The 12,856-nt window shown below is 68.3% G+C and overlaps 2 protein-coding genes across 2 annotated transcripts in view; both read left to right on the top strand.

Moving 5' to 3' along the window:
• The first annotated feature begins 3,014 nt into the window (after positions 1 to 3,014).
• On the top strand, positions 3,015 to 11,917 carry LOC136788564 (fibroin heavy chain-like). Its single transcript, XM_066987124.1, has 8 exons — positions 3,015 to 3,244; positions 5,614 to 5,764; positions 6,240 to 6,308; positions 7,606 to 7,860; positions 8,484 to 8,593; positions 8,854 to 8,986; positions 9,104 to 11,092; positions 11,720 to 11,917. The coding sequence occupies exons 1-8, from the start codon at positions 3,015 to 3,017 to the stop codon at positions 11,759 to 11,761; spliced, it is 2,979 nt and encodes a 992-aa protein (XP_066843225.1). The 3' UTR covers positions 11,762 to 11,917.
• Positions 4,899 to 12,856, top strand: part of LOC136788764 (guanine nucleotide-binding protein G(I)/G(S)/G(O) subunit gamma-3) — a 147,485-nt gene continuing 139,527 nt past the window's right edge. Inside the window, exon 1 of the mRNA XM_066987442.1 lies at positions 4,899 to 4,917. The gene's annotated coding sequence lies outside the window, so the exon portion shown is untranslated. The remainder of the gene's footprint in view (positions 4,918 to 12,856) is intronic.

The raw sequence follows: 12,856 nt of genomic DNA, 5'->3' as shown, positions 1-12,856 counted from the left end.
GGTCCCCCCAGGCCTCCAGCCCCTCCCAGTTCCCCCCAGTACAAACCAGTACCATGCAGTGCGTGTGCACCAGGTCCCCCCAGCCCCTCCCAGTTCCCCCCAGTACAAACCAGTACACAAGGTGCATGTGCAGCAGCCCATCCCAGTACAAACCAGTACGATGCAGTACATGTGCAGCAGACCCCCCAGCCCCTCCCAGTTCCCCCAGTACAAACCAGTACCACACGGTGCACATGCTGTGGACCCCCCAGTCCCCCCAGCCCCTCCCAGTACAAACCAGTACAAACCAGTACCACGCAGTACATGTGCAGCAGACCCCCCAGCCCCTCCAAGCCCCCCACCCCATCTGCCTCCCCCTCCCTCTCCCTCCCCCTTCATCTTCATCCCCCCCCAGCCCCCCTCCTCTTCCTCCCCCCTCCTCTTCCTCCCCCTCCTCCTTCCCCCCACCCCATCTTCATCCCCCCACCCCCTCCTCTTCCTCCCCCCTTCACCCCATCTTCATCCCCCCTCCTCTTCCTCCCCCCTCATCTTCATCCCCCCCGCCCCCCATCTCCCCCATTCATCTTCCTCCCCACTCCTCTTCCTCCCCCCTTCATCTTCATCCCCCCTTCATCTTCCTCCCCTTCCATCCCCCCTCCTCTTCCTCCCCCCTTCATCTTCCTCCCCCTTCACCCATCTTCCTCCCCCCTCCTCTTCCTCCCCCCCCTCCTCCTCCTTCCCCCCACCCCATCTTCATCCCCCACCCCCTCCTCTTCCTCCCCCTTCATCTTCCTCCCCCTCCTCCTCCTCCTCCCCCCGTCGACCCCCCCGACCCCACCTTCACCCCCCCGACCCCCATCTCCCCCCTTCATCTTCCTCCCCCCTCCTCTTCCTCCCCCTTCATCTTCCTCCCCCTCCTCTTCCTCCCCCTTCATCTTCCTCCCCCCTCCTCTTCCTCCCCCTTCATCTTCCTCCCCCCTCCTCTTCCTCCCCCTTCATCTTCCTCCCCCTCCTCTTCCTCCCCCTTCATCTTCCTCCCCCTCCTCTTCCTCCCCCCGAACCCCCCCCCAGCGCTGCGGCTCCCGCCGTTCCCATGGCAACCCGCCCCCAGCTCACCGCGGGGGGGGGACACATCCAAGCCCCCCCCCCAACCCCCCGGACCCCCCCCCGGACCCCCCCAAACCCCCCCCGAGCCCCCCCCCAACCCCCCCCGAGCCCCCCCGAGCCCCCCAACCCCCTTCTCCCCCCCCCCCCCTCCCCCCCCCCCGTCCCCTCCATCCCCGCCAGGCCCCGCCCCCTCCCCTTGGCCCCGCCCCCCGGCTATTTTTAGCCCCCCCGGGGCTATTTTTAGCGCCGCCGCTTTCGGCGCCCAAATTTGGCAGCGACGGAGCCCGGGGGGGGGGCGGGGGGCGGGGACCCGATGGGGGGGGGGGGAACGAGGGGGGAGAATGGGGGGGTTGGGGGGGAGCCCCCAAACCGTCCCCATGGCCCCCCAGTACCCCCAGTACCCCCTCATCACCCCCCAGTACCCCCCAGTGCCCCCAGCACCCCCATCGCCCCCCAATACCCCCCAGTTCCTCCAGTACCCCCCATCGCCCCCAGTACCCCCCAGTGCCCCCCATCCATCCCAGTGTCTGTCTGTCCATCCCCAGTACCTCCCCCATTGCCCCCCAGTACCCCCCAGTGCCCCCAGTACTCCCCCATCGCCCCCCAGTGCCCCCCAGTGCCCCCCAGTGCCCCCCATCCATCCCAGTGTCCGTCTGTCCATCCCCATAGACCCCATTGCCCCCCCAGTGCCCCCCAGTGCCCCCCCGTCCGTCTGTCCCTATTACCCCCCATCGCCCCCCCCGTGTCCGTCTGTCCATCCCCATCGCCCCCCCGTAGCCCCCCCCATTCTTCCCACCGTCCGTGTCTGTCCGTCCCCTTCATCGCCCCCCGTTGCCCCCCCCAACCCCCTGTCCATCTGTCTGTCCCCATAGCCCCCCATAGCCCCCCCATAACCCCCATAGCACCCCCATAGCCCCCCCTCACCCCCCACAACCCCCCCATAATCCCCCCATCGTCCCCCCATAACCCCCTCATCGCCCCCATTACCCCCATAACCCCCCCCATAGCCCCCCCCCAAACCCTCCCTAAACCCCCCATAGGCCCCCCCCAACCTCCCCCATCACCCCCCATAGCCCCCAGTAGCCCCCCACAACCCCCCATAGCCCCCCCATAGCCTCCCCATTATCCCCATTACCCCCCCATCGTCCCCCATTACCCCCATAAGCCCCCCATTACCCCCCATAGCCCCCCATAGCCCCCCATTATCCCCATCGGCCCCCATCATCCCCCATTAGCACCATAAGCCCCCCATAGCCCCCCTTTACCCCCGGAGCCCCCAGAGCCCCCCATTACCCCTTCATCGCCCCCGATTATCCCCTTTACCCCCCATATCCCCCCCATCACCCCCATCACCCCCCATAGCCCCCCCATAACCCCCCATCACCCCCATCACCCCCCATAGCCCCCCCTTTACCCCCATAGCCCCCCCATAACCCCCCATTATCCCCATCACCCCCCAAAACCCACTCCATAGCCCCCCATAACCCCCCATCGCCCCCCATTACCCCCATCACCCCCTCATCACCCCCCCCATAGCCCCCCCATAGCCCCCCATCACCCCCCATCGCCCCCCCTTTACCCCCCCTCCCCCCCCCCCCGCCGGGCGTTCCCCCCTTTAACCCCTCCCCCTTTAGCCCCGCCCCCGCCCCCCCCCCCCCCCCCGCGCCATCTCCTATTTCGGCTCGAAGCCTCCTCTCCCCCCTCCCCCCCCCCCCTTCCCTCCGCGTCACCGCTGACGTCGCGCGCGTGTCCCCCCGGCGCGGCCCCCCCCTCCCCCTCCCCCTCCGAGTGGGCGGGGCGGGCGGCGTGACGCGGGCGGTGACGCGGGCGCGGCGCTGCCCATATAAGGCGCGGCGCTGCCCATATAAGGCGCGGCGCTGCCCATATAAGGCGCGGGGCGGCGCGGCGCGGCGTGGAGCGGCGCGAGGATGCTGCGCTCCACCAAGGGCGCCTCCAAGGCGCGCCGGGACCAGATCAACGCCGAGATCCGCGCCCTGCGCGACCTCCCGCCGCTGCCCGACGGGGACCGGCCGCGCCTCTCCTACCTGCACGTCATGGCCCTCGCCTGCATCTACACCCGCAAGGGGGCCTGCCTGCGGCCCGGTGAGCGGCGGCGGGGAGAGGGGCGGGGCGGGGAGCGGGGTAGGACGGGGTTGGGGTAGGGGTAGGGGAACGGGGTAGGATGGGGTTGGGGTAGGGGATAGGATTGGGTTGGGTAGGGGATAGGGAACCGGGGTAGGATGGGGTTGGGTAGGGGAAGGATGGGGTTGGTATGGGGTAGGGAACCGGGGTAGGATGGGGTTGGGTAGGGGATAGGATTGGGTTGGGGTAGGGGAAGGATGGGGTTGGGGTAGGGGATAGGATTGGGTTGGGGTAGGGGAAGGATGGGGATGGGATGGGGTAGGGACCGGGGTAGGATGAGGATCGGATGGGGATAGGATGGGGATTGGGTTGGGGTAGGTTAGAGGAAGGATGGGGATTGGCGTAGGGGAAGGATGGGGTAGGTAGGGTAGGGACCGGGATCGGGTTGGGATGGGGTAGGGAGCGGGGTAGGATGGGGATCGGGTTGGGATAGGGACCGGGATCGGGTGGGGATAGGATGAGGATCGGGGTAGGGGAAGGATGGGGTTGGTTTGGGGTAGGGACCAGGATCGGATGGGGATCGGATGGGGATTGGGCAGGGATAGGGGTAGGGACCGGGGTAGGATGAGGATGGGATGGGGATGGGATGGGGATCGGGGTAGGATACGGTTGGGATGGAATAGGGGATGGGATCGGGATGGGATGGAAATGGGATCGGGATGGGATGGCGATAGGACGGGGAACGGGGCAGAAAGGGGACGGGTTCAGCACCGGGGACAGGGACCGGGGACCGGGGCCGGGCTCAGCACCAGGGACAGCGGCCGGGCTCAGCGCCGGGAACGGGAACCGGGGGGCACCGTGACAGGGAGCGGGGCCGGGAACGGGGACCGGGATCAGCACCAGGGACAGGGAACGGGAAACGGGAACCGGGACCGGGATCAGCACCAGGGACAGGGAACGGGAACCGGGAAACGGGAACCGGGCCGGGATCAGCACCAGGGACAGGGACCGGGAAACGGGAACCGGGCCGGGATCAGCACCAGGGACAGGGACCGGGAAACGGGAACCGGGCCGGGATCAGCACCAGGGACAGGGACCGGGAAACGGGAACCGGGCCGGGATCAGCACCAGGGACAGGGACCGGGAAACGGGAACCGGGCCGGGATCAGCACCAGGGACAGGGACCGGGACCGGGATCCAGCACCAGGGACGGGGACCGGGACTGGGGACCGGGATCAGATTCAGCACCAGGGAACGGGGACTGGGGCCGGGAACTGGGATCAGGTTCAGGACCACGGGCAGGGACCGGGGGACACCGGGATGAGGACCGGGAACCGGGGCCGGGTTCAGCACCAGGGACCGGGGACCGGTTTCGGCACCGGGAACCGGGGCCGGGGGACGACAGGAGAGGGACCAGGACCGGGGCCAGGTTCAGGACCGGGGACTGGGGACCGGGGCCGGGACAGGGTTCAGCAGCAGGGACAGGAACCGGGGACCGGGGCCGGGTTCAGTACCAGGGATGGGGACCGGGGGGTCAGCGACAGGGACCGGGGGGACAACGAGAACGGGAGCCGGGGCCGGTTTCAGCAGCAGGGACAGCGGCTGGGGCTCAGCACCGAGAACAGGGACGGGGGGGACACCGGGACAGTGGGATAGGGACAGGGGACAGCGACCGGGACCCAGACTGGGGCTGGAACAGGGACATTGGGATAGGGACAGGGACCGAGTTCAGGGACCGGGAGCAGGACCGGGGATGGGAATTGGGGAGCGGGATGGGGACAGGAGCTGGGGATGGGGACAGGAACCAGGGAATGGGGTTGGGATGGGGGTGGGATGGACGGGGACATAAGCTGGGAACGGGGACAGGAACCAGGGAAGGAACCAGGGAATGGTAATGAGCATGGGATGGGGTCAGGGACCGGGAGTGGGACCGGGGGATGAAGAATCAGGGATGGGAACTGGGGATGGGGTTGGGATGAGGTCAGGAACCGAGGATGGGGACAAGAACCAGGGAACAAGGATGGGGATGGGGACGGGAACCGGGGAATGGGCACGGGACAGGTTCAGGAACCAGGGAACGAGGAGGGGATGGGGTCAGGAACCGGGGATGGGGTCAGGAACTGGGGAACGGTGATGGGATGGAGACAGGAACCAAGGAATGAGGACGGGATGGGGACAGGAACCAGGGAATAGGGACGGGATGGGGACAGGGACTGGGAGTGGGACCAGGGATGAGGAATTGGGGATAGAAACCAGGGAACGGGGTTGGGATGGGGTCAGAAACTGGGGGTGGGGACAGGAACCAGGGAACGGGCACGGGATGGGTTCAGGAACCAGGGAATGGGGTCAGGAACTGGGGAACGGGGATGGGATGGGGTCAGGAACCGGGGGTCCAGGTGGGTGGGTGCCCTCCGGGTGCTGACGTGGGTCCCCCCCCCCCTGCAGGGCCGGCGCGGGGAGCACCCCTGGAGCTGCTGGGGGGCCGGAGCTGGCCGACCTGGTGGCGTCGCTGCCGGGGTTCCTGCTGGCCGTCACCCGCGAGGGGAAGCTGGTCGGCGTCACCGACAACGTCGCGCAGCACCTGGGGCACTCCATGGTGGGTGCTGGGGGGCTTGGGGGTGCTGGGAGGGGGGTGGGGGGCTGGGGGGTGGTTCTGGGTGTCTGGGGGGGTTGGGGGTCTGGGGAGGGGGTTCTGGGTGTCTAGGAGGGGGTTGGGGGAGCTGGGAGGGGGTTTGGGGGCGCTGGAAGTGGGTCTGGGGGGCTTTGGGGGTGTCTGGGGGGTTTGGGGGTGCTGGGAGGGGGTTCTAGGTGTCTAGGAGGGGGGTTGGGGGCGCTGGGAGGAGGTTTGGGGGGTTGGGAGGGCTGGAGGGGGGTTCTGGGTATCTGGGGGGGTTCTGGGTGTCTGGGGCGGTTTGGGGGCACTGGGAGGCAGTTTGGGGTGCTGGGAGGGGATTTGGGGGTGTCTGGGGAGGATTTGGGGGTGCTGGGAGGGGATTTTGGGGTGTCAGGGGGATTTGTGGGTGTCGGGGGGCTGTGGGTGCTGGGTGCTGACCCCCCATGTGTCCCCCCAGGTGGACCTGGTGGCGCAGGGTGACAGCATCTACGACCTGCTGGACCCCCGCCGACCACCCCCTGGTGCGGCACCAGCTCGCCCTGCCCGGGGCCCCCCAGCCAGGTGGGCGGGGCTTGGGGAAGGGGGAGGGGCTTGTGGGGGTGGGAGGGGCTCGTGGGGGCGGGGGCTTGGGGGAGGGGAGGGGCTCGTGGGGGCGGGTGGGTGGATGGAGGGACGGATGGACGGACGGAGGGATAGAGGGGTGGATGGACAGACGGATGGGCGGAGACGGGGGTGGACGGACAGACGGATATAGAGAGGGACGGATGGACGGACAGACGGACGGAGGGGTGGAGAGGGGGATGGATGGACGGACAGACGGACGGAGGGGTGGAGAGGGGGATGGATGGACGGACAGATGGACGGAGGGGTGGAGAGGGGGATGGATGGACGGACAGATGGACGGAGGGGTGGAGAGGGGGATGGATGGACGGACAGATGGACGGAGGGGTGGAGAGGGGGATGGATGGACGGACAGATGGACGGAGGGGTGGAGAGGGGGATGGATGGACAGACAGATGGACGGAGGGGTGGAGAGGGGGATGGATGGACGGACAGATGGACGGAGGGGTGGAGAGGGGGATGGATGGACGGACAGATGGACGGAGGGGTGGAGAGGGGGATGGATGGATGGACAGATGGACGGAGGGGTGGAGAGGGGGATGGATGGACAGACAGATGGACGGAGGGGTGGAGAGGGGGATGGATGGATGGACAGATGGACGGAGGGGTGGAGAGGGGGATGGATGGACGGACAGATGGACGGAGGGGTGGAGAGGGGGATGGATGGACGGACAGACGGACAGATGGAGGGAGAGAGAGGTGGATGGACAGACGGGTAGAGAGAGAGGGGGTTGATGGATGGACAGACAGACAGGCGGATGGCTATAGAAAGGGATTGATGGACAGACAGATGGACGGAGGGATGGAGAGGGGGATGGCTGGACGGACGGACAGATGGAGGGAGAGGAGGACGGATGGATGGATGGACAGATGGAGAAATGGAGGGAGGGATGGATGGACAGACGGACAGAGAGAGGGACAGAAGGATGGACGGATGGGTGAATGGGAAGACAGTTGGACAGACGGATGGACAGACGGAGGGATGGAGGGGTGGACGAACGGGCAGACAGACGGACGGAGGGGCAGGAGGATGGGTGGGAGGACAGAAGGATGGGCAGAAAGAAGGATGAACGGAAGGACGGACGGACGGAGGGAGGGATGGACGGACAGAGGGCTGGGGGAGGACGGACAGACGGACGCTGGACACACGGACGGCACTAACGCCCCCCTGCTTTTTTTTTTTTGTGTGCCCCCCCCCCCAGAGCGCCTCTTCCGCTGCCGCTTCACCACCTCCCGCGCCTCGCGCCGCCCCCAGCGCCGGCCGCAAGCTGGTTCTGCTGCGGGGCCGCTTTCCAGGCCGCCCCCCCGGCCCCCCCCGGGACCCCCCCCGGGGCTCTTCGTGGCTTTCTGCGCCCCCCGACCCCCCCCCCCCCGTGGCCCTGCGCCGACTCCTTGCTGCTGCCGGCCTTCGAGAGCCGCCACGCGCGGGACCTGGCCCTGCTCGACGTCTCGGAGAGGTGGGGGGAGGAGCACCGGGGGGGGGGGGTGGAATTGGGGGAGTGGGGGGGTCTTGGGGGGGTTGGAGGTGGGCAGGATGGGACCCAGGGGTCGTGGGGGGGTCCTGAAGTGTGCATGGAGGGGTCAAGGTGTTTGAGGGGGGTCCCCAGATATTTGGGGGGGGGTCCCAGGTGTCTTGGGGGGTCCCCAGATATTTGGGGGGGGGGTCCCAGGTGTCTTGGGGGGTCCTCAGATATTTGGGGGGGGGGGTCCCAGATGTGCAGGATGGGGGTCAGGTGTCTTGGGAGGGGTCCCCAATTATTTGGGGGGGATGTGCATGGAGGGTCCCAGACTTCACAAAGGGAACCAAGTAGGAGGAAGGGGGTGTCCCAGGTATTTTGGGGGGGGTCCCAGACATCTTGGGGGTCCCCAGGCACTTGGGGGGTCCCAGAAATGTTACGGGGGGCAGGCACTTGGAGGGGTTCCCAGGGACTTGGGGGGGGTCCCGGGCACCTCAGGGTGCTCCCAGGGGCTTTAGGGGGTTCCCAGGGACTTGGGGGTCCCAGGGCACTTTGGGGGGGGGTGGGAGCACATTGGGGGGTCTCGGCCAGGGGTGCTGACGGGGGGGGGGGTGCTCTCTCAGCGTGCAGATCCACCTGGGCTACGGGCGCGGGGAGCTGCTGGGGCGCTCCTGGTACCGCCTGCTGCACCCCGAGGACTTGGGGCACGTCGCCCGCCAGCACCTCCGCCTGGGTGAGTGTCCCCTGGGTGTCCCCTGGGTGTCCTCGGTCCCCCCCAGGTCCCCCCTTGGGTGTCCCTTGGGTGTCCCCTGTCCCCCCCGGGTGTCCCCCTTGGGTGTCCCCTGTCCCCCCCGGGTGTCCCCCTTGGGTGTCCCCTGTCCCCACAATGTCCCCACAGTGTCCCCATGGGTGTCCCTGTCCCTCCTGGTGTCCCCATTGTGTCCCCAAGGGTGTCCCCACCCCACTGACCCCCCCCCCGTGTTGTCCCCGCAGCAGGGGCAGCGGCGGAGGCGCGTGGGGAGCTGGTGGCGCGGCTGCAGCGCAAGGACGGCCTGGGCTGGACCTGGGTCTACGCCCGCCTGCGCCCCGAAGGCCCGGCCCTGCTGGCCCACAACTTCGTCATCAGGTGAGCGGGGGGGCCGGACCACCGGGACCACCCATGTGCCCCCCCGCAGCCTCGCAAGGGCGCCAAGAGTTGGGGTGCACCTGTGACCCCCCCTCATCTCCCCGATTTCTCCGGCAGCGAGGCCGAGGCTTGGTGCCTGCGGCAGCAGCTGGCAGCCGAAGCCCCCCAGGACCCCCGGAGGCTTTTGGTCCCGGCCTCGATTTCCCTGGTGGTGGCGGTGGCGGAGACCTCGGCGTTGGCCCCGGCGTCGGACCCGGCGTTGACCTTGGGCTAGGAGCCGGGCTTGGAGCCGACGGTGGAGCCAACGTTGGCCTTGGCCTTGGGGTCAACGTTGGCCATGGTCTTGGAGCTGATGTCGGACACGGGCTCGGGGCCGGTGCCGCCAGCGTTGACCCCGGCCTTGGACCTGGTCTTGGATCCAACGTGGGACCCGGTCTTGGAGCCGCTGTTGGACACGGTCTTGGACTTGGCGTTGGGGCCAGCGTTGACCCCGGTCTTGGACGTGGTCTTGGAGCCAATGTGGGACCTGGTCTTGGAGCCAACGTTGACCCCGGTCTTGGACCTGGTCTTGGAGCCAGCGTGGGACCCAGTCTTGGAGCCAACCCTGGTCTTGGAGACGCCATTGAACACGGTCTCGGAGCCGGCGCCCCGACCAACGTTGACCCCGGTCTTGGAACTGGTCTTGAAGCCAACTCTGGTCTTGGACCCAGTCTTGGAGCCAACGTGGGACCTGGTCTTGGAGCCAACGTTGACCCTGGTCTTGGACCCAGTCTTGGAGCTGCCATCGAACACGGTCTCGGAGCCGGCGCCGCGGCCAATGTTGATCCCGGTCTTGGAGCTGCTGTTGGACATGGTCTTGGACTTGGCATTGGGGCCAGCGTTGACCCCGGTCTTGGAGCCAACCTTGGACAAGGACTTGGAGCCAGCGTCGGGCACGGCCTCGGTGCCGGCGTTGGGGCCGGAGTTGGCATCAGAGTGGACGTCGGCCTTGGCGTGGCAGCCGGTGCCGGCACCGACGTTGGCCTCGGGACTCAAGTCGGAGCTGGCCTCGGACCCGGCACTGGAGAGGACATTGGAGCTGGCCTCCAGACTGACGCCGGAGCGGACGTTGGCCACGGCCTCGGCACCGGCATCTCCCTCGGCATCGGCAGCGGCATCAGCGCCAGCGTTGGACTCGGTGTCGGAGCCAATATCGGCGTCGGTGCCGGCGTCGGACTTGGCCTTGGTGCCAACGTTGGCTCGGGCCTTGGATCTGCAGTTGGACTTGGCCTCGGAGCCGCCCTCGGCGCCAACGTTGGCTCCGTTCTCACATCCGGCGTCGGACCCGGCGTCGGCCTCGCCGTCGGAGCCGCCGTCGGAGCCAACGTCGGCTCTACCCTTGGACCCGGCGTCGGTCTTGCCGTCGGAGCCAACGTCGGTGTTGGGCTTGGTGTCGGAGCCCACGTCGGCAGCGCTCTCCCGTCGGACGCCAGCGCCGGGGTGGGACTCGGCATCAGAGCCGCCGTTGGAGCCAACGTCGGCGTCGGCACCGCCGTTGGCCTTGGCCTTGGGGCCAACGTTGACTCTGCCCTTCCAGCCGCCATCGGCACCAACATTGACCCCGCTCTTGGCACCGGCATCGACCCCCGGCGTGGGGCTGGCCGTGGGGCCGGCCGTGGGGCTGGCCCTGGGCGCCAACATCGGCGTGGGGCTGGCCGTGGGCGCCCGCCTGGCCCCCGAGCTGCCGGGGGCCGCCACCGAGACCTGGACGCCCCCCTACACCCCCGGCAAGCGCCGCCCGCCGCCTTCGGCCCCCGGAGCCCCCCGAAGCTGCCCCCGAGAAGCTGCCGCCGAGCCCCGAAAGCCCCGGGGGGCGCCGGGGCAGGGACGACCCCCACCCCCGGCACCCTGCTGACCCCCGAGACGTCGCCCCCACCGCCGCCGGCCGCCCCAGCGCCCCTGCGCCGCCTCCTACGGGGTTTGGCCGCCGCCGTCACCACGGGGGGGACAACGGCGCCCTGGTGGCGCCCCCAGCCCCCGACCTCCCCCCGCCCCGGTCGCCCCGCGACCCCTTCGCTGAGTTGTATCAACTCCCCCAGAGCCGCCTCCAGGACGCCTTCCGCCAAGGTAGGGTGCTGGGGAGCACCCCTGGGTGCTGGGGGCTGGGGGTGGCGCCCCCGCGGGGGGGAAGGGGGGCTGCTGGGGGCAGCGGGAGGGTGGTGTGGGGATGGGCATGGGGGGATTTGGGGTGAAGGTGGGGGTCCTGGGTGCTGGGGACCCGTAGGGTGGCATCTGCTTGGGGGGCTCCTATGGGTGCTGGGGACTCAAGGGTGCTGGGGACCCGTAGGGGGGCACCTTTATGGGGTCTCCCATGGGTGCTGGGGACAATGGGCCCCCAGTTTGGGGTTGGGTCATCGGGGACTTTGGGGTGAAGACACGGGTCCTGGGTGCTGGGTTCCTATGGGTGCTGGGGACCTATGGGTGCTGGGGACCCATAGGGTGACACCTTCATGGGGTGGGGGTGGGGGCTCCCATGGGTGCTGGGGACTACGGGCCCTCCCAGTTTGGGGTCGGACACTTGGGTCATCGGGGTGCCGTTGGGAATCCTTGGGGGGGGGGGACACCCATGGGTGCTGGTGGGATCCCAAAGCGGGGCTGGGGGGGGGGGGGTTGGGCACCCCTTCCCTCGGGGTCTGGGGGCTCAGTGGCTTTTGGGGGGGGGTCCCTAACGCCGTGTCCCCCTTCCCCCCGCAGCCGGAAGCCAGCGCGCCCCGTCCTTCTGAACTAAGTCTGTGACGCGACTTGCCCCCAGTATGGCATATTGTCATTGTCACCCCCGCTGCCCCCCGCCCGCCCCCCCGGGGCCTTTCGTGCTAATTTAACTCGTAACGAGTCTCTAAGGTAATTGGGGGGGGGGGGCTGGTGGCCCCCCCCTCTCCCCAGCCCGGACGCCTGGGTCCTGTCCCATTGTCCCCCTCCCCTCCCCTCCGGGACGTGTCCCCAAAATTTTGTGTCCCCCCCCCTCCGTGTCCACAAGGTGGCTTTGAGCCACCCCCCCCAGTCCCTTGTCACCCCCCTGTCCCTTGTCACCCCCCCCCCATCCCCAGGGGCTGTGTTTTTGGCAGAGCCCCCCTCAAAAATGTGTACCCCCACCCCACCCATGGGTGTCCCCAAGGAGGGGGACCGAGGCACGATGTGGCTCGATGTCCCCAAAACCCCAAAGTGTCCCCAAAACCTCCGAATGTCCCCAAAGTCCCCAATGTCCCCAACCTGAGGGACTGAGACGTGACCGTGGCTCAGTGTCCCCCTGTCCCCAAAACCCCAAAATGTCCCCAACATCCCCCAGAGTCCCCAAAACGCCCAAAATGTCCCCAAAACCCCCAATGTCCCCAACCTGAGGGACTGAGACACGTCCATGGGTCAGTGTCCCCATGGCCCCCAAACCCCAAAATGTCCCCAAAACTCCCCAGTGTCCCCAAAACTCCCAGTGTCCCCAACATCCCCCAACGTCCCCGACCAAGACGCCGAGCCACGTCGCAGCGGGACGTCACCAGCCCCGAGGGACCGACACCCGCCACAGCTCGACGTCCCCGAGGGCACCCAGTCACCGCGTCGGTGGCTCCGTGTCCCCAACGTCCCCATGGCACCAGATGGGGACACATCGCAGCTGCTGTCCCCGATGTCCCCAACCCAAAGGACTGAGACCTGTCACGGCCTGATGTCCTCAACGTCCCCAAAGTCCCCGATGTCCCCAACCTGAAGGACTGAGACCCATCACGGCCCGATGTCCTCAACGTCCCTGATGTCCCCAATGTCCCCAACCCAAAGGACTGAGACCCGTCATGACCTGATGTCCCCGATGTCCCTGATGTCCCCAACCCAAAGGACGAA

This window comes from Anser cygnoides, chromosome W (assembly GCF_040182565.1).
Source record: "Anser cygnoides isolate HZ-2024a breed goose chromosome W, Taihu_goose_T2T_genome, whole genome shotgun sequence".
Lineage (NCBI taxonomy): Eukaryota > Metazoa > Chordata > Aves > Anseriformes > Anatidae > Anser > Anser cygnoides.
The sequence above is the reverse complement of the archived record's forward strand: the minus strand, read 5'-3'. Positions and strand labels throughout refer to the sequence as shown.